We start from the raw sequence: 26,644 nt of genomic DNA on the forward strand, positions 1-26,644 counted from the left end.
AGACTAAATGATATTGGTGAAGCGTGTAATAGGGAAAATGAATCTGCTCTTAGAAATTGGACAGATAAGTGTTGGCAAGGATGTAGAGAAAGGGAACTCTTTACACTTTTAGTGGAAATGGAAATTGGTACAACCACTCTAGGAAACAGTACAGAGGTTCCTCAGAAAATTAAAAATAAAACCACCATATGACCCAACAATCCCGCTTCTGGGTATATATCCAGAGGAAATGAAAACAGGGTCTTGATTATTCACAATAGTCAAGATATAGAAACATCCGAAGTGTGTACAATGGACTAGATAAAGGAGATATGAGGTTATATATATACACACATGTGCACACTATATATTGTGTGTGTAGATTATATATATACACACACTATGTACGTATACTATATATATATACACACTATATACACACACATGCAGTGGAGTATTATTCCACTGTAAAAAGGAGGAAATCTTGCCATTTACCACAGCATGGATGGATCTTGAGGGTATTACGCTAAGTGAAAGAAGTCAGAAGGAAGCAAATAACTGTTTGATATCTCTTATACATAGAACCTAAATAAAAAGGCCAGACTTAGAAACAGAACAGAATGGTGGTTACCAGGGGGTGGGGGACTGGGAGAAATGGGGAAATGTTGGTCAAGAGTACAGACTTCTAGTTAGAAGTTGAGTAAGTTCTGGGGATCCATTGTACGTCAAGGTGATTATACTGTAGTTAATGATGCTATATTATATAGTTGAAGATTACTAAAAGTAGATTTTAAATGTTCCCACTGCAAAAAAAAAAATGATAATCATGTGGCATGATGGAGGTTTAGTTAATGCTCTGGTGGTAGTTGTTTTGCAGTATGTAAGTGTAGCAAATCAACACATGGCACACCTTACGTTATACATTGTGAGGTCAGTTATATCTCAATAAAGCTGGGGGGGTGGAAATCAGGATAGTAGTTACCCTGTAGGTGTGCCTAGGAATGGCCAGGTGCATAGGGGGATTACTAGGCTGCTGAGATGTTCTGTTTCTTGATCTGAGTGGGTTCACAGCTGTTCTCTGTTTGAAAATTCACTTTGATATACACTTTTGTGCACCCTTTTGCATGTCCATTATTCTTTAAAAGGTTCTTTAAGTAAAAATGTTGGTGAATCTCAATAAACATTGAATTTATAAATTAATGGTATCTTGTGTTTCTAGCTAGGAAGAAGTGTTGAGGAGTAAGGCCATATAAGCTATTGATTTATGAAATGTCAGAATTCAAGTACTTATGTTTTAGTCTCTGAGGCAGTGATCCCTTCTGCTCTCTAAAACTGCTTTTGTAGGTAATTTTGTAGGTAAACTATAAGGGAGCAATCTAAGTAAATTTTAAAGGAATTTCAGCTGTACTTTGGGAATATTTTAGTAGATCAAAAATGATTTATGTTATGTTTTTTAGTAAAAGTACCTTTTAAAAATATTCTTAGACCTATTGTCTGTTTTGATGCTTTCCATATTGCTTGATCTATTTCTAAACGATACTCACTTTGGTGATACCCCTTGAGAAGTATATGGCACTTAATGTCTATTGTTCCCTAGAGGAATCATGAAAGAAAGAAAAGATGCAAATTTCCTCTTGGGATAAAATAGAAAATTAATTGAAGAGGGAAGAGTCTATAATTTAAGCTATAGTTAATATTGGGAGAATAATATAATATGTAATTTTCATTTTCTTGATTATGTCTTTTTAAATACCAGTTATCACCAGCAGAGTTCATGCTCTTTATGCAGCAGCTTTTTATGGCCTGTATTTTGCATTTTCATCTGATTGGTTTATAGACAATGATGTAAGCTTAAAATGTATAATCTTTTTTATGCATTCTCTTCTTACTCTTGCTTTACTTGCTTCAGACTCATCATCAGTTAGCTTTTGAATTCCATGTTAAGATTTTGAAAGAAATACTCCAACAAAAAATGAATTGTATTTTTGTTATAGTGATTCTGCTGCATGGATTACAAGCACTCTATCTCCATGCTTGGATAAACTCCATCAAAAGCACATTATCCTCCTATTTCTGTGGCCAGCTGCCTAATTGTATCTGCTGTAACCACACGCTGCTGGAACATGATACCAATGAAGAACAGAAATGATAAATTACTCCCTGCAGGTGATAGTGATAATGATAATTTTTAATTTCCTTCTTCCTCATAAGGTATAGTCTGATCTTACTTCACTGGCTGCCATCCTGTTACACACACACACGATATGTCCTCTTTAAAGAAATACTCAGCACACTAAAATACATGAGAAAGCAGTTCATTTTTATTCTGTGTCATTGTTCTTCAAATGAGCATGTATCATACTACTTTGTATGTGTGGGATGAAAAAACAAAATGTAGCTTAAAACAGATTTTTCAAATGGTTCAATGTACATATGCAATGATTTGTGAAATCCACAAAGCAGAAACAAATAGCTCATTCTGAAATTCTCTTCTAAATACTTTGGAATATTTAAGATGCACAATAAAGCTACATGTCTGTATTATTTTCCTATGTACTTCAGAGTAATTATGGAAGATTCTTACCAAATTATAAGCATGATCAAACTGTCCCAGAAATTTACTGTATGCATATATTTTCCTTTCATTCTGTTAATTTCTGTCATCATCACTGTTGTTAATTACCAGTAACTCTTTCTCTCAGTCACTTTATACCTGTATTTTTCTGCCTGTGGTATAAGGCAGTGAAGTTTTATTTATTTCATTGTGACCTTGCCTTTGCAAACTAACCTAGCTCCTATAGATACTTAATTTCATTGCTTATTTTTCTCCTTAGCATTCCCCTTGCCCCTAACTAGAGATGTATATGGAACAAAAGGGAAGTTCATTCTGTGGCCAGGTCTTCCAATCTATCTGATCTTTTTAAAGCACATGTCAAGTTGTGCTCCAGTTATTTATTGCCATTGCCTGTTTGTCATCATTTTCAATTTCCTGTGCTGGTTGTTTATTCTTGTATTTGAATGACTTCCACAGAGAGAGAGTGAGTTCATTGAAATTAACATTTAAAACACCTAGAGATAGCGTGTCAAAGTGGTGATAACAAGGAGGTTAAACTAACTGAGTAACAGTTGCATGTTTATATTCTGCAGCAAAATGAGTAGTTTTGTCCTGAAATCATCTGACATATTTGACTGTTTATAACACCCTTGCAGAAGTAAAAACAGTGATCATAGTTCCAACTAGTTTATATGATGTTTCAAGTTTAAGGTTTTTTCCTCTTTTTTTCTAATCTCTATTTTAATTATCAAGGATCACTTATATATTTAAAAAGAAATAAAAAGCTCTTTCCCTAAAGTGACATTCTAGGCCTTGCTTGTATTAGAGGGTAAATGCCATTTAGCTCTCTGATGAGTACATTATGTGCATGTGATTTTAAATCCCAGGTGAATTTTTCTCTGACTTCTCATGCTTCTGCTTAATGTTTTCCGTGGAACTGATCTTAACACTACCCTTAAGCAAACATCATTAGGAAGGTAGATCTGCATGAAGAGTTGGAGATCCTATAATGTCCTTCACAGGGAACTATGATATAGATATGTCTTCTATTTTTCTTTCTTTTTTTATTTATTTGTCTTTGGGTTTATAAACTATTTGTTTTTTGGTTATGCTAAACTACCCAGTATTTCTTTCACTGTATTTCCTGGGTATCTGCGGGAGGGCTAGTTTCTTTTTTGAGAACTGAATTTCATAGATAGTTACATTTAGGGATTGAAAGACAATTCTAAAATGCCTTTATATTCTCACATCTTTTTTATTTTTTAACTTTGTTGTAAACTTGTTTATCAGCCTCTCGTCTTCATTAAGAGCTATACTCTATAGTTCTGTAATGTTCTGTTACATTAGCATTACCAGTCTGTTTTTTTGTTTTTTTTTTTTTACCAGCGTTAAATAGGCCATTTCACTTCATATATTTTATATATTTCAAACTCTGGTCGCATTTTCTGATAATGTTGTAAGAGCTGCTTTTCAGCCCAAATTTGTAGAGTATACAACACATGTATAACTTAAAGAATAGTTATAAAGTAACCCTCTCCCTCTAGAACCCACTTACTAAAATCTTTAGAAGTCTTCTTAATGTTTTCATATATACACTGCGTGCGTGCTCAGTTGTTCAGTCATGTCCGACTCTTTGCAGCCTGACAGACTCCTCTCTCCATGGAATTATCTAGACAAGAATAGTGGCGTGAATTGTCATTTCCTACTCCAGGGGAACCTTCCCAACTGAAGGGACTGAACCCGTATCTCCTGCACTGGCAGGCAGATTCTTTACCACTGAGCCACCTGGAAAGCCCATCCCCATATATACACTACTATGTATAAAATAGGTAACTAATGAGAACCTGCTGTATAGCGCAGGGAACTCTACTCAGTGCTCTGTGGAGACCTAAATGAGATGGAAATCCAAAAAGAGGGGATATATGTATACATATACATATACAACGTTCAGAAAACTAAGATCATGGCATCTGGTCCCATCACTTCATGGGAAATAGATGGGGAAACAGTGTCAGACTTTATTTTTTTGAGCTCCAAAATCACTGCTGATGGTGATTGCAGCCATGAAATTAAAAGACGCTTACTCCTTGGAAGGAAGGTTATGCCCAACCTAGATAGCATATTTAAAGGCAGAGACATTACTTTGCCAACAAAAGTCTGTCTAGTCAAGGCTATGGTTTTTCCAGTGGTCATGTATGGATGTGAGAGTTGGACGGTGAAGAAAGCTGAGCGCCGAAGAATTGATGCTTTTGAACTGTGGTGTTGGAGAAGACTCTTGAGAGTCCTTTGGACTGCAAGCAGATCCAATCAATCCATCCTAAAAGAGATCAATCCTGGGTGTTCATTGGAAGGTCTGATGTTGAAGCTGAAGCTCCAATACTTTGGCCACCTCATGCGAAGGGTTGACTCATTGGAAAAGACCCTAATGCTGGGTAGGATTGGGGGCGGGAGGAGAAGGGGACGACAGAGGATGAGGTGGTCGGATGGCATCACCGACTCGATGGACATGGGTTTGGGTAGACTCCGGGAGTTGGTGATGGACAGAGAGGCCTGGCGTGCTGCAATTCATGGGGTCGCAAAGAGTCGGACACGACTGAGCGACTGAACTGAACTGAACTGATGTATACATATAACTGTTTCAGTTTGCTGTATAGTAGAAACATTGTAAAGCAACTATTCTTCAATAAAAATTAATACAAACCAATACAAATAAAATTTTTCAATGATTTTATAATAAAATATATATACATATAGCTGCTGCTGCTAAGTTGCTTCAGTCGTGTCCGACTCTGTGCGACCCCATAGACGGCAGCCCACCAGGCTCCTCCATCCCTGGGATTCTCCAGGCAAGAACACTGGAGTGGGTTGCCATTTCCTTCTCCAATGCATGAAAGTGAAAAGTGAAAGTGAAGTCGCTCGGTCATGTCCGACTTAGCAACCCCATGGACTGTAGCCTACCAGGCTCCTCCGTCCATGGGATTTTCAAGGCAAGAGTACTGGAGTGGGGTGCCATGGCCTTCTCCGATACATATAGAGAGGGTTTCAATAATTTCTATTACTATTACTTTTCCATTTGCATCTTTTCTTCTCTGCTTGCTACTTTCAGTTCGCTTTTGCTCTTCTCCTCATTGGAAAATGTGTGTGTTAGTCGCTCAGTCATATCCAACTCTTTGCGACCTATGAACTGTAGCCCACCAGGCTCCTCTATCCATGGAATTCTCCAGGCAGGAATACTGGAGTGGGTGGCTATTCCCTTCTCCAGGGGATCTTCCCGACCTAGGGATCAAACCCAGATCTCCTGCATTGCATGCAGATTCTCTACCATCTCAGTCACCAGGGAAGCCCTGGAAAATGTTTTTTTTCTAGAATTACTAGCTGGGGAAAACTTGTCATTCTTTTTCTTTAAATTAATTTAGTTCCTTTTACATGTTAGACACTGCCCTAGCCTTTGGAGTACAGAGAGGACTGATTTTTTTTTTTGAGAGTCACTAAGGGAAATAATCAGAGATAAGAGCTGAATTGAATGCCTCTCCATGCAATCCTATGGATTATTTAGTCCTATTAAAAATAACTTATTATCACAGTTCTTCATATTTGTGAGAAATGGATAGATAAACGTGAAGAATATCGATATTCCAAATCTATCATTTACTTTCAATAGCTTGGTCAGATCTTTCCAGATAGTTATATATTCACATTTGTGTAACACAGAATAAGTGCCCCATATAAATAGATATTATTCTTTTTACTTAATAGTATACAACAACTCTTTTTCCAAATCAGTAAATATTTATCTGTAGGTTTACTTTTGATGGCCAAATAGTATTCTATTATTTGTAGATTTTATGATTTATTAACTAATTACCTGTTGAAAATTTGGGCTAAAATTGACATAGGTAAATCTTTGCAAGCATACTTAATAATTTCCTTAGAATAATTTTTGGAAGTTTTGAATTACTGAATCAACCAATATTACATTGTAAAAAATCTTAATTGAGTGTATGAAAACAGAAAAGTACACAAGTCATAAGTATAATTTAATAAAATTACACAAAGTGATTTTTCCCTCATGTATATATACCCAGCATTCAACTTAAGAAACAGAATATTATCAGAAACTCAGGAGCCCACCGTGTAACCCCTTCCAGTTTCTATCCTTGTTGCAAGGATGACTCCTCTTCTGACTTGTAACACTGTGAATTAGGTTTGCTATTTTTGAATTTCTGTATATAAATTGAGTCATATCATGTGTGCTATTTTGCGTCTGATTTCTTTTTAATATGTATTAGTTATTTTCCCTAGAAAAGTTATTTCATTTTATTTTCCCAGCATGAATGCTTCTTTCTCCACTAACTGTGAATACTGTCGTTTAAAAACACAATCAAGGAAAATTGTATCCAGTTGTCTTAATTTACTTTTTTTTTTCTAAGTAGGTGAAACAGTTTTTTTTAATATGTCTAGTAATCGTTTGTTTTTCTTTTGTAAATCTCTTGCTTTGTCTTTTGTTAGCTTCTTTTGATGCATTGCTGGCTTACTAATTTGGAGTAGCTTAATGTACAAATAACAGTGACCCTTTGTTATACGTGTGGCAAATATTCTCTGATCTCTTGTTTATCTTTTAGTTTTGATACTAAAATTTAAATTTTTCTTATATTAAGTTTTCTTGTGTATGATGCTTGAAGAGCCTTCTTTATTTGCATACTTTATAGATATTATTTATTGTTTAGATTTCATTCTTCCTCCTACCCTCCAGCCCCTGCACTGATCTTTGTGCTTATGTGTGCTTACATTGAAAACTCCACCAGATGATGTTATAATTTTTGCCTTAAATAATCATAGGTATCAAAGAAATTCAGAGGCGGAGCGTAGTGTTTTATAGTTACCCAACTATTTATCATTTCTGTTGTTTTCTTATTTTTGATATTTCACGTTTCCTTCCAGTATTATTGCCTGTCAGTCTAAAGAACTTCCCTTAAAATGTCTTCTAAAAAGCCTGTTGGCAATGGATTCTTTAATTTTCCTTCACTTGGAAATATATTTATCCTTCATTCTCTAAAGGATGTTTTTCCTGGATATAGAATTTTGAAAGTGTGGTGTTTTTTTTTTTCCTGTTCCATCATATTTTTCTTTTCAGTCTGGACCTCCAGTCAGATGTCTGTTAGCTCCATAGGTCCCCGAGTCTCTGGGCATTTTATTTCAATCTTTTCCCCTTGTTTTTTAAAATTGGTTTGTTTCTATTGGTCTCACTTCAAATTCACTGACTTTTTTCCCTGTATCTTCTCCATTCTACAGTTCAGCCTAGGAAGTTATTTGTTTCAGTTAATTGTGTTTTTCACTTCTGAAATTCCCTTTAGGTTCTCTTCTTATCATTTCTATTTCTCCACTGAGAATTTCTCTTTTGATTTATTTCCGTGTGTTTCTGTTATGGCACTGCTGTTAACTCATACCAACATAGTTATAGTTTCTGCTTTGAGTCTTTGTCTGATAGTCCAGCCTCTGGGTCGTCTCAGCACTGACATCTGTTGACTTTCCTTCCTCTTGACAGTGGTTCCATTTTCCTGGACTTTGTATGTTGAGTAGTATTGGATTGTATCCTGGATATTGTGGACTCTTTGCTGACTTATCATCATCTGGACCGTGTTGATGTTTGGTGTTAACAGGCAGTCGGTCCAGTTAAAGTCAAAACATAAGTTCTGTCAGCAGTGTCTCAGCAGACAGTGGTTCAAACCTCATTTCTGTTCTCTAATAGTTTGCTGTTCTGTTTTGGGTTCTCTCCTGCAGGTACACAGTTTAGGAATTGGTCTGAGACTTACATGGTTTTTTCTGTTTGACAGAATTATAAATAGTATTTTGATTCTCTCTTGGTATTCGAAGCTCAAGGTTAAATACTGAATTTGGTTTGGGCCCAATCTGCATTAACCATGTGGAATCAATAAAACTCCACGTTCTTAACAAAAGCAGGAAAGTATGCAAATTAGCTTTATAGTGACTTTTTGATAATCAGTTTCTAATTTTTAACACTTTATAAGCTTTATTTAATGCCAGTTTTAAAATAGGTTGAGTCAAGTCTGTCCTACTAGTGAAAGAAAAAGGAATGTTGTTATTTAAATTTTAAACAAAAAGAAATTAAAATTTATATTTGATCGAACATATTAATTTCTTCTAGAAGCCTTTTATACAATTACAGTGAACCTTAGAGTCACATCAGATTTCTTCTTTGAGTATATACCTAAAACATTAGTTTTATTTGAATGGTGTAATTTTTATTTTCAGAAACAAAGTATGTAATATTTTAAAATTTCATTTATCTCCTAACAAAAATAATCATACTACTCTGCTTTAAAATTGGATGAATTAAATCAGAAGAAATGAAATGGACTGGTTTTGTACAAAAGAGTATGTGTCAGTTATTTATTTCTGTGTAGCAAACCACTCCAAAACTTAGTGCCTTGACATCAAAATCATGTAGATTTATGTCTGTGTTTCTATAGTCTGGATTGGATTATTCTCTTGGTCTAATTCAATACTAGTTCTGCTGGTCTCTCCTGGGCTATCTCACACTGCTGCGGTTGTATGGAGCCTGGATTCACATGGCAGCACCTCAGTGGGAGAGTCTGGATGGGTAAGGGGCCGGATGAGCCTCGCTCCATGTAGATTCCCACTTTTCAGTGGTTCACAGCTGTCATTTCTCTCATTGAACACACATTGAGTATCTGATTAGCCTTGCTACCCTTATTATCTTGTTTATATGGAGAAAAGCAAAGTTACATTACTTTATTTTTACTTATAACATCTTTTCTAGAGAAAATAGTGACCTGCCATTTGTTTAAGAGTGTCTGATCTTTAAAATGGTTTCTTATTTGCTGTGATAACGTTACATGATTAGTTTAATTTTATATTACTTTTTTTTAAAAAAACAGGCAATTGCTGGCTACTTCGATATATATTTTGAGAAGAATTGCCACAACAAGGTAAGTATCTCATAACTAGGCAAGTTGTCTAATAAGAATTAATTATATAAAATACATTGTATTTTATTTTTGTGCCCCAAGGTATTTGGTCATAAGCGTTTTGCTTTTTTTAAGTAGTTGGAGCTTGTATTTGATGTAGTAAGTTAATGTACCATGATATTAAAAATCTTGTACTTCATCAGACATTTTTGAACTCTACCAATGCAGGTTGTGTTTTCTACGGGCCCACTGAGCACAAAAACACACTGGAAACAAACAATATTTCTGTTGGAAAAGCCATTTTCAGTTAAAGCAGGTAAGAAAGAAAGGGGGGAATGTGTCTTATTCACTCTGAAACAAACAGTATTCATCCATTCTAGACCACTTTTTCTGTGCCCCCTGTATTTGAAGCAATATAGTATACTAAGGTAAGTAGTTCTTAGAGTTTACCGTGTATATAAAGTTTAGGCGGCATATCATTTCATTAAAGAAGTAAGTTAAAGAAAACTTTTGTTTGAATCTAATGTCTGCCAGTTACGATGTATGTGCCATTATGTAGCTCTTATGTTGAGTTCAGTTCAGTTCAGTTCAGTCGCTCAGTCGTGTCCGACTCTCTGCGACCCCATGAATTGCAGGACGCCAGGCCTCTCTGTCCATCACCAACTCCCGGAGTCTACCCAAACCCATGTTCATCGAGTCGGTGATGCCATCCAACCATCTCATCCTCTGTCGTCCCCTTCTCCTCCTGCCCCCAATCCTACCCAGCATTAGGGTCTTTTCCAATGAGTCAACCCTTCGCATGAGGTGGCCAAAGTATTGGAGCTTCAGCTTCAACATCAGACCTTCCAATGAACACCCAGGATTGATCTCTTTTAGGATGGATTGATTGGATCTCCTTGCAGTCCAAGAAACTCTCAAGAGTCTTCTCCAACACCACAGTTCAAAAGCATCAATTCTGCGGCGCTCAGCTTTCTTCACTGTCCAACTCTCACATCCATACATGACCACTGGAAAAACCATAGTCTTGACTAGACGGACTTTTGTTGGCAAAGTAATGTCTCTGCTTTTAAACATGCTATCTAGGTTGGCCATAACCTTCCTTCCAAGTAGTAAGCGTCTTTTAATTTCATGGCTGCAGTCACCATCAGCAGTGATTCTGGAGCCCAAAAAAGTAAAGTCTGACACTGTTTCCACTGTTTCCCCATCTATTTCCCATGAAGTGATGGGACCAGATGCCATGATCTTAGTTTTCTGAACGTTGAGCTTTAAGCCAACTTTTTCACTCTCCTCCTTCACCTTCATCAAGAGGCTCTTTAGTTCTTCTTCACTTTCTGCCATAAGGGTGGTGTCATCCGCATATCTGAGGTTATTGATATTTCTCCCGGCAATCTTGATTCCAGCTTGTGTTTCTTCCAGCCTAGTGTTTCTCATGATGTACTCTGCATATAAGTTAAATAAGCAGGGTGACAATATACAGCCTTGACGTACTCCTTTTCCTATTTGGAACCAGTCTGTTGTTCCATGTCCAGTTCGAACTGTTGCTTCCTGACCTGCATACAGGTTTCTCAAGAGACAGATCAGATGGTCTGGTATTCCCATCTCTTTCAGATTTTTCCACAGTTTATTGTGATGCACACAGTCAAAGGCTTTGGCATAGTCAATAAAGCAGAAATAGATGTTTTTCTGGAACTCTCTTGCTTTTTCGATGATCCAGCGGATATTGGCAATTTGATCTCTGGTTCCTCTGCCTTTTCTAAAACCAGCTTGAACATCTGGAAGTTCACGGTTCACATACTGCTGAAGCCTGGCTTGGAGAATTTTGAGCATTACTTTACTAGCATGTGAGATGAGTGCAATTGTGCGGTAGTTTGAGCATTCTTTGGCATTGCCTTTCTTTGGGATTGGAACGAAGACTGACCTTTTCCAGTCCTGTGGCCACTGCTGAGTTTTCCAAATTTGCTGGCATATCGAGTGCAGCACTTTCACAGCATCACCTTTGAGGATTTGAAATAGCTCAACTGGAATTCCATCACCTCCACTAGCTTTGTTCGTAGTGATGCTTTCTAAGGCCCACTTGACTTCACATTCCAGGATGTCTGGCTCTAGGTGAGTGATCACACCATCATGATTATCTGTGTCGTGAAGATCTTTTTTGTACAGTTCTTCTGTGTATTCTTGCCACCTCTTCTTAATATCTTCTGCTTCTGTTAGGTCCCTACCATTTCTGTCCTTTATCGAGCCTATCTTTGCGTGAAATGTTCCCTTGGTATCTCTAATTTTCTTGAAGAGGTCTCTCGTCTTTCCCAATCTGTTGTTTTTCTCTATTTGTTTGCACTGATCGCTGAGGAAGGCTTTCTTATCTCTCCTTGCTATTCTTTGGAACTCTGCATTCAGATGAGAATATCTTTCCTTTTCTCCTTTGCTTTTCACTTCTCTTCTCTTCCCAGCTATCTGTAAGGCCTCCTCAGACAGCCATTTTGCTTTTTTGCATTTCTTTTCCATGGGGATTTTCTTGATCCCTGTCTCCTCTACAATGTCACGAACCTCTGTCCATAGTTCATCAGGCATTCTGTCTATCAGGTCTAGTCCCTTAAATCTATTTGTCACTTCCACTGTATACTCATAAGGGATTTGATCTAGGTCATACCTGAATGGTCTAGTGGTTTTCCCTACTTTCTTCAATCTAAGTCTGAATTTGGCAATAAGCAGTTCATGATCTGAGCCACAGTCTGCTGCTGGTCTTGTTTTTGCTGACTGTATAGAGCTTCTATGTTGAGTACTAGATTGTAATTCAGAAAATTTTTCGTTAAGCATTAACTAGTATGTACAAAGTTTAAACTATAACTAAAAGAAAATATTTTAATTTCCCAAGTGACTAAACAGAAATATCACCAGTAGAAGTAAAGTGTAAATTAAAAGAGAGTGTCATTCAGTAGTTATTATATTCAAAATGTATTTGTTCCGAATGTTCTCCACTGGGTCCACCTCCTCAGAACTTGCATAGTGTTTAAAGACTGATCCAATGCTGCATTCCTTTGTTTTACATCTCGTTGATTGTTCACTTAAATGAGCACCTATAGTTCTTATATATCTACACATTTAACACCAAAAGTTAGACTTTGATTATGGAATCTTTTTTTTTTTAACTGCTTGTTACATGTATATCTTGTCCCATCTTCACTGAAAGCCTCTTTGACTGGGAAAACTGAATGTACACTAAACTTCAATGCAGAGATACTCAACATCAGATTATTTGTGTGTCTCTTAAAAGCAACATTGAGCAAAGATTTGCAGAAGGATTCCTAAAATATATGATTTTGATTTATATGAAGTTTTAAAAACATGTAAAACAACAGTATATACACACACATAGTAAATTAAGAAGGAACACTTAAGAATGATAAACACTGAATTCATTGAAGTGGTCACCCCTAGAGAGGATAGAAATAAGATTGCAGAAAGGGGCTTCAGTGCCATATATCTGAACTGTTTCTTTGAAAAACTGAAAGAACTGTGCAGAATGTCAAGATTTGACAAAACTGGTCATTATATCATTCGCCATGTTTAAAATATTTCATAAAATTCTAATATAGTTTTGATTTCACTATTGAAGCGTAAAGGAGTTCAGTAGATGCAAACAAACACCTTTAGAGTAAAGCAACACTGTGTTGTCATTCTTTCACATTGAGGTTGTAATGCTATGGAAATAAAACCTTGATGGTGTCATTTTCTCTTTCTCTGGAAAGCTATAGCACAGCAAAGCTGAAATGAAGCAAAGACATCTGCATTTATGTTTCTTTCCTTTTTTTTAGCTCTGGTATTTGGATTAACTTTGGGAAAATTGAAAATACTGCTTTTTTTTCTCACTGTAACCATTTGTTGTCTTACTACTAGAATTCTAAAGGCAATACTAATTCTTTCATGTTTTAATCTTGAGAGAGATTTAAGATAGTCTTTGAATTTTCTCCTACCTAATTGCAACACAATATTATTTATACCTAGTGAAATTTTGAAATCCAAAGTATTCTTTACACAGTAATTCTTCGAGTAATTGATTCGGCTTTCTCAGAATACTGTGAAGAAGGTATATGATTCTAATGTTGCCCTGTGGCACCATCTACATACTGTATTTCTTTCATTGCCATTGTGTGTACTTACATTTAAATATAATAAGTCCAATAGGCTCCCCTAAAAGAGTACAACCTGAGGAAAGTTTGTGAAAGCAAAATTTCAAAGAGAGGAAAACATAGTCATTCTCAGTTGCAAGAATTTTTTTTTTTTTACTCTACTAATCATTAGCCTCTGATGGGATTACTGATGAATAGAAGCCTGAAGCTGTGGGGCAGAGTATTGGGATAGAAGCTAGTCAGAAAAAAGAGCTCTAGGGACCTCTGTATCAATATCGAACATGTTGATAATTGTATTAAATATAAATGGTCTGTACATCTAGAAGATGAAATTTCATTCAGTGCTAAAAAGAAATGAGCTATCAACCTGTGAAAAAACATGGAGGAATCCTAAACACTTATTACTGAGTGAAACAAGCCAACCACTTAAATAACACCAACTTTACACAGTTGCTTCCAGAAAATAGAAAAGAACTGATTTTATGAGGGCAGTATTTCTTTGATATCAAAAATTAGACAAAGATAGCACAAGAAAATTAAACTATAGACCAGTGTCCCTCACGAATAAATCCTCAACAAAATAGTAGCAAATTGAATCCAGTAATGTGTAAAAAGAAAATACACTGTGACCAAATGGGTTTTATTCCAAGAATGCAAGGCTGATTCAGTATTTTAAAATCATGTAATGTAGTCCACCATGCTAGCAGTCTAAAGAAGAAAAACTACATGATCGTATCAGTGGATGCATAAAAAAAAAGTTTGACAGAATGTAATATCAATTCATGACAAATACAGCAAACTAGAAATAAAAGAGAGCTTCATCATCCTGACAAAAGACATCCATACAGTCTATAGCTAGCATCATGCTGAATAAAGAAAGACTAAATTTGAGATAAGACAATGGTGTCTACTTGCACCACTCCTACACTGTTGTGTTTTTTTTAGAATTTAATTGGAGGATAATTACTGTATAATATTGTGATGGTTTTTTCTATGTATCAGTATGAATCGGCTATAGGTATACATGTGTTCCCTCCATCCTGAGCCCCCTCCTACCTCCCTCCCTACCCTGTCCCTTTAGGTTGTCACAGAGCACCAGTTTGGGGTACCCTGCTTCATGCATCAAACTCGCACTGGTTATCTGTTTTACATATGACAATGTATATGTTTGAATGCTATTCTCTCAAATCATCCCACCTTCTCCTTTTCCCACTGAGTCCAAAATTCTGTTCTTTACATCTGGGTCTCCTTTGCTGCCCTTTATGTAGGATCGTTGGTACCATCTTTCTAGATTCCATATATATGCGTTAATATGCGGTATTTGTCTTTCTCTTTCTAACTTACTTCACTCTGAATAGGCTCTAGGTTCATCCATCTCATTAGAACTGACTCAAATGTGTTCCTTTTTATAGCTGAGTAATATTCCATTGTGTGTATGTACCACAACTTCCTTATCCATTCATCTGCCAATGGACATCTAGGTTGCTTCCATATCCTAGCTGTTGTAAATAGGGCTGCATTGAACATTCAGGTACATGTGTCTTTTTCAGTTCTGGTTTCCTCAGAGTATATGCCCAGTAGTGGGATTGCTGGGTTGTATGGTGGTTTTATTCCTAGTTTTTTAAGGAATCTCCATATTGTTCTCCATTGTGGTTGTATCAGTTTGCATTCCCACCAACAGTTAACAAGGTTCTGTTTTCTCCACACCCTCTCCAGCATTTGTTATTTGTAGACTTTTTGATGATGGCCATTCTGACTGGTGTGAGATGATACCTCATTGTGGTTTTGATTTGCATTTCTCTAATAATAAGTGATGTTGAGCATCTTTTCATTTGTTTATTAGCCTAAACAAAAATTAGACAAAGATGGTACAAGAAAATTAAACTACAGACCAATGTCCCTCGCAAATAAATCCTCAACAAAATAGTAGCAAATTGAATCCAGTGGTGTGTAAAAAGAAAATACACTGTGACCACAGTGTATATGTCTTCTTTGCACTCCTGCACTCTTAAACTGGAAGTCTTAGCCAGTGCAATAAGAAACGAAAAAGAATTAAAAACCATTGGGAAGGAAGAAATAAAGCTGTTATTATTTATAGATAATGTATACAAAGAAAATTCTGGGAAATCTACCAAAAAAAATACAGAGTTAGTAAGTGAATTTAGCAAGGGAAAAATTAACATGCTGATTCTGAAATTTATATACAAATGACCTAGACTATTGTAGCCAAACAATTTTAAGAACCATATTGTACTTCTTACACTATGTAAATTCTAAACTTAAAAATTATATTAACACAAGCAGTATAGTATTGACATATAAAAGATGGATATATAGATTAATACACCAATAGAAAGTCCAGAAATAGCCTCATTTTTATATAGTCAATTAAGGTTTTTCAAAGGGCCAGTATAAATTTAATTGGAAAGGATGGTCTTCTCAGAAAATTGTGTTAGAACAACTGAATATTCATAAAGGAAAATAATGACTCTTCTTATCTGACACCAGATATATAAAAATTGACTTTAAATGGATAATAGACCTAAATATAAAAGCTTAAAACTGTGAAATTTCCAGATGATAACATAAGAGAGCATCTTGATACTTGAAAGTTTACAAAAGTGAAATATTAAGTAAAAACTCATTGAACTGCAATTTTACATGTTATAGTTTTATTATATATAAACTACACCTTAATAAAGTTAAGGCGAGGGTGGGATGATTTGAGAGAATAGCATTGAAACATGTGTATTATCATATGTGAAATAGATTGCCAGTCCAGGTTGGATGCATGAGACAGGGTGCTCAGGGCTGGTACACTGGGATGACCCTGAGGGATGGGATGGGGAGGGAGGTAGGAAGGGGGTTCAGGATGGGGAACACATGTACACCCATGGCTGATTCATGTCAATATATGGCAAAAACCATTACAATATTGTAAAGTAATTAGCCTCCAATTAAAATAAATTAATTAATTTAAAATTAAAAAAAAAAACCCTCACTGGACCATCAGTATATCCAGGATAAAAATCCAGATTCTTTACCATGACCCTTTATAGTCTGACCATTTTTCATTGTTTCCAGCCCTGACCTGTCAGAACCCCACAGAAGCCCATCATATGCTCCAGCTGTACTGCTCATTTTTTAGCTGGCTTTTCTATCTTTTCTTCCTCTTTGCCTTTATCTGAGATACTCTTCTACCTAGGAAACTACTTTGAACTGTTTCACTTGATTAATTACACTTTTCCCTTTATAACCTTTATAACCCTCTTTGCCTTTATCTGAGATACTCTTCTACCTAGGAAACTACTTTGACCTGTTTCACTTGATTAATTACACTTTTCCCTTTATAACCCTTTATAACCCAGCTTCTTTCTGTACATCTTTCCTCATTGTCCATAGAAAGTTAACTGTTCTATTTTTTCTCCCAGATCAATTCACACGTATATCTGTGTTATAACACACCAGTGTGCTCTGATAAGAGGTTCTCATAGAAGATGAGTTATTTGCCTCTTTCACTTCTTTTTTATCTGGTGCAGTATTTGGCATGTCATAAATACCCTCCTGAACGAATGAATAAGTACAGTAATATGCCTTGTCATTGAAATATAACTTCCTTTTATCACCGTGGGTGACACATGCCAAGGGCATTTATCTAGTTGCTGTATTTGGTTGCCCCATTTTGTCAACTCTGATGTTCTCTGAAATTTTGGCATGGCTGAGGAGAGTGCTCTATTGTTGAGTCAAAAAATAGCCTGAGTCAAAAACTACTTTTTGACTCAGTATGGTGTACAATTTTTAGATAAAATTAAATAAAGCAAAGTGTCTAATCATGACAGTTTGCTTGTGTGTAAAGTTTATTTTACTGTCCAGATAGTAATGTGACAAGATTTTTTTTTTAACAAATAAAATATTGTGAACATAGCTATACAGTTATTCCACCTAGCTTGTGTGTGTGTGTGTACATGTTAATATTTTGAATAATAATAAGTCTTTTTTTGGTAATGGTAAATCTACCATTGGATTTCCCTGGCAGGTCAGTGGTAAAGAATCCCCCTGACAATGCAGAAGACATGGGTTTGATCCCTGTGTCAGGAAGATTCCCTGGGAAAGGAAATGACAACCCACTCCAGTATTCTTGCCTGGGAAATCCCATGGACAGTGGAGCCGGGCAGGCTGTAGTCTGTGGGGTCACAAAAGAGTTGAACACGACTTATCTACTAAACAGTAACAAAATTTACCATTGGGGGCAGATAGGATATTTGGAAAGCAAGAAAAAGACAGTGTGAATAGGAAATTTCTCAGACTAGGAATTTTATATTTGACCAAAAGCACAAGGTAACTATAAGGTGATGAACCTAATGCGTTTTTGCTTTGGTTTGGAGTTTTGTTTGTTATTTTCACACCATAGTTCTAACAATAGTTTCCAAATAAATACTCTACAACATTTGAGCACTTCCAGCATTGTGGGAGTTAGAGACCAGCCTCCCAAAAGTTTAAATTCAGGGTGGTTTTTTATTCCCCTTTTTCTTTAAAAAATAGTGTATAATTTTATTGTACCAACTTCTGTGACAGTATTTATTTTAAAGATCCAGATTTTTTTCTTGTGGTTTGGCTTTGAAAAATATTATTAAAATCATACTATTTAGTTCTCTTTGTATATTATTAGTAAGCTTTTATGTGATGGAGAATCCCTTTTTTTTTTTTTTTTCATTTTTTTAACTCTAAGCTTTGTTAGTGATAATAATGATTTTAATTTATCCCCCTTGTGGGGAATGAAATTTTATTGCTCTGCAAGAAACTAATTTGAAAAAACCACTAGGACAGAATTGAAATGAAATCAGTTTGTTCTTGACTGAACTGCAGTGCTGCTTTGTGGTATACTAATAGCCGTCTGCTGATGATAAAAACCAGGTGATACAGCTCAGCTGCACAGACACTGTCCTTTGCAGCTCTCACCAGTTTACACACTCAAGAGCATCAGTCATTTTATATCTATTTGACACTGATTAATTACTCCTATCTCTGCTGGCATTATAGCCATTACCTTTGCACTTTAGCCAGGCTTGAACAATTGAAGTGAGTGCAGCAGTGTGAACTGCTGTTTATTACTGTGACCCTTCATGCTGTGTAATTAACTTAAATAAGTACTGTTTTGCATCTCCATTTTGAAATTAAGGTTACAAAATAACTATTACAGAAATAGTTATTTTGCTTGTTTTAAAACATGAAAATTACAATATCAGCTTATAAGACAGTGTTAAGGCTTTTTAATTACTCAAATATTTTATTTAATATTGATGCTGAAAATTTTTTCTTCTGTGAAAATTTAACAAAATTATCTGCTACTCATGCATCTTGAGCTGTATTTTAAATTAAGGGATACATAAACCTCTTAAATACATTCTTCTTTTTTAATATATTTTTTAAACTTGAAATGCAGTATTTGATAACCTGCTTTATAGGTACCAGAGAACATTTCCATTTTGACCCTACACTAAGGATCGAATAGGACATGTATAAACAAGCCAAGTTAACATTTTTAACATGTCTAAAGCCACTTAAAGAGCAACTACCCTTAGGGCACATCAACAAGAAAATCACTGAGTTAAATAAAATGCTCAAAGAAGTTTTTTAGATGGTGGTTAAACATTTGAAATAATAGCATCACTACTTATAATCACCGAAATGCAAATCAGAGCATTCAGATACTGGTTGTTGTTTGTTACTGTTTTCTTTCATTCTTTTTCTATTGTTGCTTGGATTTTAATAACACCCAAATTTTGGTGAAGATGGCTGGAATGTAAAAATGGAACACATTTTATGCCTTTTTAAAGTATCTTGCTTTATAGCATTTGTTTCATTTTTGTATAAACAAATCATCAACCTTTTTTAGGTTTCTAACTTTTTTTCATACTAAGAAATATTGTGTTACTATAATTATACATTTCTATTGACTCCTTTCTTTCCTCAGTGATGTAAAATGCCCCAATTACAATGCACTGAATCTCTGTAATGAATCTTTATGCCATTTATCTATGAATTTATTCTTAAGCCATCACATTTTAAAAAACACTTTATTCTGTATTTACAGAGAGTAAAAATTTACACATTTTATTTATACAGTTTAATAAATTTTAGCAAATGTATGTTCCACCCTATCAAGATATAGAATATTTACATCACCCTAAAAAGTTTCCTTGTTGATCCCTTGTAAAGTTAGTCATCCCCATCTTCAGTTTTCAGACTGGACAACCATTGATCTGCTTTCTGTCACTATGGATTATATTACTATTAATAATACTAAGGCATTAGTATTCTTTTAGAATTTTATATCAAAGTTATTATACAGAACATACTCCAGCTTCTTTGCTTTTAGCGTATTTTAAAGTTTATCTGTGAATCGGTAATTTGTTTCTTTTTATTGCCAAGTAGTGTTCCTTTGTATGGACTTACTGTAATGTACATATGCTTTCACTTGCTGATAGACTTTTGGATTGTTTTCAGTTAGGGGCCATTATGGATAAAATTAATATGAACATTCTTGTAAAAGTTTTTGTGTGAGCATATGTTTTCATTTCTGCTAGGGAGATACCTTGGAGTGGAATTATGGTCTTATGATAAATAAATACTTAACTTCATAAGAAGCTGGCAAACTTTTTCACAATGACTGTACTATTCAAGGTTCCTACACTGTTATGGGTTTGTTTGCTCCACATCTTTGTTGACACTTATATAAAAGGGCAGTCATTTTAATATAAGTTTTAATATGTCATTCTGTTATAAGTGTATGTAGTGACAGCTGTGTTTTTAATTTGCATTTACCTCATGACTAATGATGTTGAGCATCTTTTCGTACATTCATTGGTCATTTGTATGTCTTCTTTGGTGAGGTTTCATTTAAGATATTTTGCTCAATTTTTGGTTGGATTGTCATCTTACTGGGTCATAAGAATCTTTATAAGGTACAAGTTGTTTGTCAGATATATGCATTGCTGATATTTTTATCTCAATCCTAGTTTGTCCTTTCATTTTCTTAAGGTCTTTTGAACTTTGTGCTATTGTGGCCTAGTTAAGAAATCTTTGCTACTCTAACATCACATCTTTTCCTATACGGTTCTTCTAAAAGCTTTGTATTTTTGCCTGTACATTTAGGATTATCAACTATTTCATGTTGATGTTAAAAGTAATATTCATCTTTTACCAAATGTATATTAGGTTGTTTCATCATCATCTCTTGAAAAGACTTTTCTTTTCCCATTTAATTACCTTGGTTCTTTTGTCAAAAATTAATTAACCATGTGTGCATGTCTGTTTCTGAACTTTGTTTCCTTGATCTATGTGTCTTTTCTTATGCCAGTAAGACACTGTAAGATGATATAAATCCTCCTGCTTTGTTCTTTTCTCTCACTATTATGGACTCTTTAAATTTGCATATGCATTTTAAAGTCAACTTAAATTCTGCCCAAATAAAACAGTCCTGCTGGGATTTTGATTGAGACTGTGTTGAATCTATAGATTACTTGGGGAGAATTGACATCTTAAAACAATATTGAGTGTCATCCACAAACAAAATGTCTCATTTACTTAGATTATCTTTAGCACTGTTTCATAATTTGATATAACTAAATGATGCATATATGCTGTTACATTTATCTCAAGAATTGTATGCTTTTTCAATGCTATTATAAATGCTGTTGTTTTTTATTTCAGTTTCTAATTCTTCATTGCTCATGTATAGAAATGCAATTAATTTTTTATATTGATCTTATGTCCTGAGATTGGTAAACCTTCTTAGAGTTTTAGTAGCTGTTTTCTGTTTGGTTTTTTTTTTTTTTTTTTTTTTTTTGCATAGTGCTTAAGAATTTTCTATGTGTAAGACCATATGGTCTGCAAATAAAGACCATTTTACCATTTTTTTCCCCAATCTATATTTTTTTTCTTCCTCTGCATCTTAATGCCCTGACTAGGACATCCAATAGAAGACTAATTAGAGGTAGTCAGAATGAAGATCCTTACTTCAGTCCCAGTCTTAGGAAGAAACCATTCAGTTTTTCATAGTTAATAATGATGTTATCTATAGTTTCTGATCGATTTTCTCTGTCAAGTTAAAGAAGTTTCCTTCTGTTCCTAGCTTGCTGAAAGTTGTTAGAAATTAACTTCGTCAGAGGCTTTTTCTACATTTGTGTGATGCAATCATATTTTTTCTGTTTTGTTCACAGAATTTTTGAATCTTTGTTCATGAGGGGTATATATCCCTATAGTTTTCTTCAAATAACTTGATCTCATTTTGGTATAAGGGTAATGCTGCCCTCAAAAGATGAATTGGGGAGTATTCCTTCCTCTGTTTTTTATACATTTGTTATTATTTTTCCTTAAATGTTGGATAGAATTCCCCCAGTGAAGACCTTTGTGTCTGTCTTTGTTTTCTAATATAAGCATTTAAAGTTAACAATTTTTCATCTAAGCAGTGTTGTAGTTATAGACCACCTATTTTTATATGTTGGTTTCATAATCATTCAAATCAATCATCTGATTTTCTTCTTGATTTTTATTTTGATTTATGACATTTTTTTTTTTCCCCAACACATGGCGTGTGGTATCTTAGTTCCCTGACTAGGGATTGAACCCTCACCCCATGTAGTAGAAGCACAGAGTCTTACCATTGGAACACCAGGAAAGTTCCTGATTTATGGAATATTTAGAAATCTTTAATTTCTAAATATTTTGGGATTTACTGATTTTCAGTTTCATTCTGATTTGATCAGAGAACATATTCTGTATGATGTCTGTATGTTTAAATGTATTAAGATTTGTATCTATTAAATTAGTTTTCAAAAGGAAAAAATATCTTTTATTTACCAAATACTTAGTATAGTCTAGCACCGTTTATTCCTTTATGTAGATTCAGGCATCTTTGGTGTCGTTTTCCTCCTGTCTAAACTTCCTTTAACATTTCTTATAGTGCAGGCCTCCTGGAAAGGAATGCTTTCGTTTCTTTGAAAAAAATAACTTGTTCTTATTTTTCATTTTTTTAAGAATTTTTGCTGGATCAAATTCTTAATAGGTTTTCTTTCATCACTTCAAAAATGTGTCTAGCTGATGAAAATTTTGAGGTTGCTCTTTTCTCTCTTCTTCTACATGTAATAAGTCTTCTTTTTCCCCCTCTGGAAGTTTTAAAAATTATTGGTTTTATCACTGGTTTTCAGGAAGCTAATTAAGATATGCCTAAATGTGTTTTTGTTATTGCTGTAACTTTTTTTTTTCCTGCTTATAAGCCTCAATTTGCAGCTATTTAAAAATCTAGACATTTTAAATGAATGTCAGACACTAGAAATGTTGTTTTGCTGAATGTTTGGATTTTGGTTACTTTCTTTTAAAAGCATTGAAGTGTGCTTAGGCAGACAGTTAAGTTATTTAAAGATTACCTTGATCTTTACAAAAAATGTTTAAAGCTTTGTTAGGGAGCACTGGTGTTGTCTTTACTCTTAGGGTGGTTTAACGCTAAAATGTAACCTGGAGTCTCTAGTGAATCATCCTAAGTGTTCAACAGTCTTCTATTCTGGCTGCTTTAGTCCTCGGATACGTCATCCCTTTGTTGTTGTTTCTCATTCACTCAGTCATGTCTGACTCTTTGCGACCCCATGGACTGCAGCTCACCATGCTTCCCTGGCCTTTGTTATCTCCTGAAGTTTGCTCAAACTCATATCTATTGAGTTGGTGATGCCATCCAACCATCTCATTGTATGTCTCCCCCTTCTCCTCCTGCCGTCAGTCTTTCCCAGTATCAGGGTCTTTTCCAGTGAGTCAGCTCTTCACATCAAGTGGCCAAAGTATTGGAGCTTCAGCATCAGTCCTTCCAATCAGTATTGAGGATTAATTTCCTTTAGGATTGACTGGTTCGTTCTCCTTGCAGTCCAAGGGACTCAGGAGTCTTCTCCAGCACCACAATTCAAAAGCATCAGTCCTTCAACACTCAGCCTTTATGGTTCAACTCTCACATCCGTACATGACTACTGGAAAAACCATAGCTTTGACTATAGGGACCTTTGTTAACAAAGTTATATCTCTGCTTTTTAATACGCTGTCTAGGCTTGTTATAGCTTTTCTTCCAAGGAGCAAGCGTTTTTTAATTTCATGGCTGCAGTCACCATCCACAGTGATTTTGGAGCCCCCAAAAATAAAGTCTGACACGGCTTCCATTCTTTCCCCATCTATTTGACATGAAGTGATGGGACCAGATGCCATGATCTTCATTTTTGAATGTTGAATTTTAAGGCAGCTTTTTCACTCTCTTCTTTCACTTTCATCAAGAGGCTCTTTAGTTCCTCTTTGCTTTCTGCCATAAAGGTGGTGTCATCTGCATATCTAAAGTTGTTGATATTTCTCCCGGCAATCTTTGCCAGCTTGTGCTTCATCCAGGCCTTCATTTCGCATAAGGTACTCTGCAAGTAAGTGAAATAAGTGACAATATATACCCTTGACATACTCCTTTCCCAATTTTGAACCAGTCCATTGTTCCATATCTGATTCTGTTGCTTCTTGACCTGCATACAGGTTTCTCAGGTGGCAGTTAAGGTGGTGTGGTATTCTCATCTCTTTAAGAATTTCCACTTTATGACTGTGATCTACACAGTCAAAGGCTTTAGCGTAGTCCATGAAGCAGAAGTAGATATTTTTCTGGAATTCTCTTGCTTTGTCTGTGATCCAGTGGATGTTGTCAATTTGATCTGTGGTTCCTCTGCCTTTTCTAAATCCAGTTTGTACATCTGGATAGTACTCAGTTCATGTACTGTTGAAGCCTAGCTTGAAGGATTTTGAGCATTACCTTGCTAGCATGTGAATTAATTCTTGTGAAACCTTGCCTTTTACTGCCTTCCAACCATCCCCAGTCCTCTGTGCCAGCATACCCTATTAGACCTGTTGCATAATTGTCAGTACCGCTGTTTTCTTCGCCCTGAACTGTGAATGCTTTGAGGTCAGGGACCATGTCTTTTTTATATATGCCTAGGACGTACCGCAAGGCCTCATATTGAGGAGTCCAATAAACAGTCCACAACCCTGCAGTGACCACTGTAGTTGTGCTTTTTCACAAGCATTTGACACCCATGCTAACTAAGTTAGATTTGCTTTTTTCAAAAATTACACATGAAATTGTCCTGAAAATTTTTAAGTTAAAAAAAAAAGTGCAACATCTCCCAACAAAAAATGAGAAGTATCAAGACTAAGTGTACCATGTTGCTTTTCTGCTAGACTGTATCCTTGAGCTCTGAAACACAATTTTTGCCTTTCTTCTATAGGTGAAGCCTTGAAAGGAAAGATCACAGTGCACAAGAATAAGAAAGATCCACGTTCTCTTATTGTGACCCTCACATTGAACAATACAACTCAAACTTATGGTCTCCAGTAAAAAGGCTACAAAAGCACCAACTAATTTGCAGCTTTTATGGTCAGGGAGGGGTGGGCAGTGGGGGAGGAAGCTTATGTGAACACATGGTTGTTGAATCTTTGAATCTGATAATTCAGCTACGGAGGGAACTGATCCTCATGATCCCCCTCTGTAATCACATTCTTGAAAGTCTGGTCAATGAGATTTAACAAAATGTAATCCCTGTGTTGAGTTCAGCTGTATTGAAAGTTGTTCAAATTGGCCTAAATTTGGAACAGTATAATCTTTTGTTGTTTTTAATAATTTCTTACTATAAATTTTAAATGCTAGTAATTGATTGTTATTTGGATAATGTTTTATGAAACTGGTAACTGTACACAGGTATTACACATTTTATTGAAAATTTCCTTTCTGAGAAATAGTTTTAATTGTATCTGCTAGAATATCAGGATATAATATAGAGCAAGCGTAAGGAACTAAAATGTGGAAAAGAGATCACACAAACTGTATTTGAAGACAGTTTAGTTGATTGTTGTATAATTCTGTTCTCATTTTTTAGCTTCTTCTCTCTTTGCAAATATTCGTCAGTCATATAGATTTCTACTACTGCCCAGGACATCTAGTTTCAATATATTTGCCCTAGATTTCAAAAAAATTTTTAAAGATTGGGATAAATATGTATTTATTTACTAATACTTTTTTCACAGTAGATTAATATACAAAGTTAAACATGTAACTGTTAATATACTTTTATCACTCTCTGCAGTTGTGTCATTTACAATTATTGACCCAGTTTGAAATGCAGAAAACATTCAAATAAATGTATACAACAACCATTAGTATTATAAAGTGACATTTCCACATACCAAAACCTTTTACAAAATTAGAAGCATTTAAAACAAATCTTAGCAAAGGAATCATTTTTAAGAAAATAGGAATTTTAAGGAGAGGTGGATCACATCGTTAATTTCCATTCATCAGCTGGTTCATTTTCACAACAAGACACACACAAACCAGCATAGCATTGTGTTGAGAAGCATGAATTCTGGAGCCAGTTCAAGCCTTGGCCGCAGCTCTTACTTGCTGTGTGATTGTTGGTTCCTTAACCTCTTTCTCCCTCCATAAATGTGTCAATTCATGAGCTGATACATTTCAACTAGTGAAATGTATACATTTCAACTGATACATTTCAACAACTTCTATGTACCTGGCACATAGAAAACACTTAGTCCATGCTCAGTGATACCATCATCGTCATACAGTCAAGGACCCCTTCCAGAGACTGTAGTGGGATCTACATTAGATCAGTTTGAGAATTGTCATCCTTATGAAATACTACCGTAGTGTGTGAGTGAGTGGGAAGATTACAAGAGAATTTAATATTTATTTAGCAAAAAATGCATCAAAAAGAAACTGTCTTTTGGTCTTCAGTATAAAACTGGACTTTCAGCAGTAGGAAAAATAGCCCCTTCAAACGACGTTATTTCAGACCTTAATATAAGTCTTCCTTATTCGTAAGCATGGTTTCTTTTTTCACTGAGTCAAACTAGTCAGCTTGTTTTCACCATGGTTTGGATTCTGGCCACTACTGGAAATGTGTACTGCTGCTAATACAGCTGAAAATACTTTAAATTTCTGTCTAGGG

General features: G+C 35.3%; 1 protein-coding gene across 4 annotated transcripts in view; it reads left to right on the forward strand.

The window, feature by feature from the left end:
• The window catches only part of PRMT3 (protein arginine methyltransferase 3), a 125,163-nt gene extending 99,328 nt beyond the window's left edge, over nt 1-25,835 (forward strand). For all 4 annotated transcript variants that reach the window (XM_081533746.1, XM_081533745.1, XM_081533747.1 and 1 more), the window contains 3 exons: nt 9,454-9,504; nt 9,712-9,799; nt 24,911-25,835. In XM_081533746.1, coding sequence (XP_081389872.1) covers nt 9,454-9,504; nt 9,712-9,799; nt 24,911-25,020 — 249 coding nt within the window. In that variant the 3' untranslated portion in view covers nt 25,021-25,835. The remainder of the gene's footprint in view (nt 1-9,453; nt 9,505-9,711; nt 9,800-24,910) is intronic.
• Nucleotides 25,836-26,644: the final 809 nt, after the last annotated feature.

Source organism: Giraffa tippelskirchi, chromosome 10 (genome assembly GCF_054371585.1).
Source record: "Giraffa tippelskirchi isolate mGirTip1 chromosome 10, T2T-mGirTip1v1.2.pri, whole genome shotgun sequence".
In the NCBI taxonomy this organism is placed as follows: domain Eukaryota; kingdom Metazoa; phylum Chordata; class Mammalia; order Artiodactyla; family Giraffidae; genus Giraffa; species Giraffa tippelskirchi.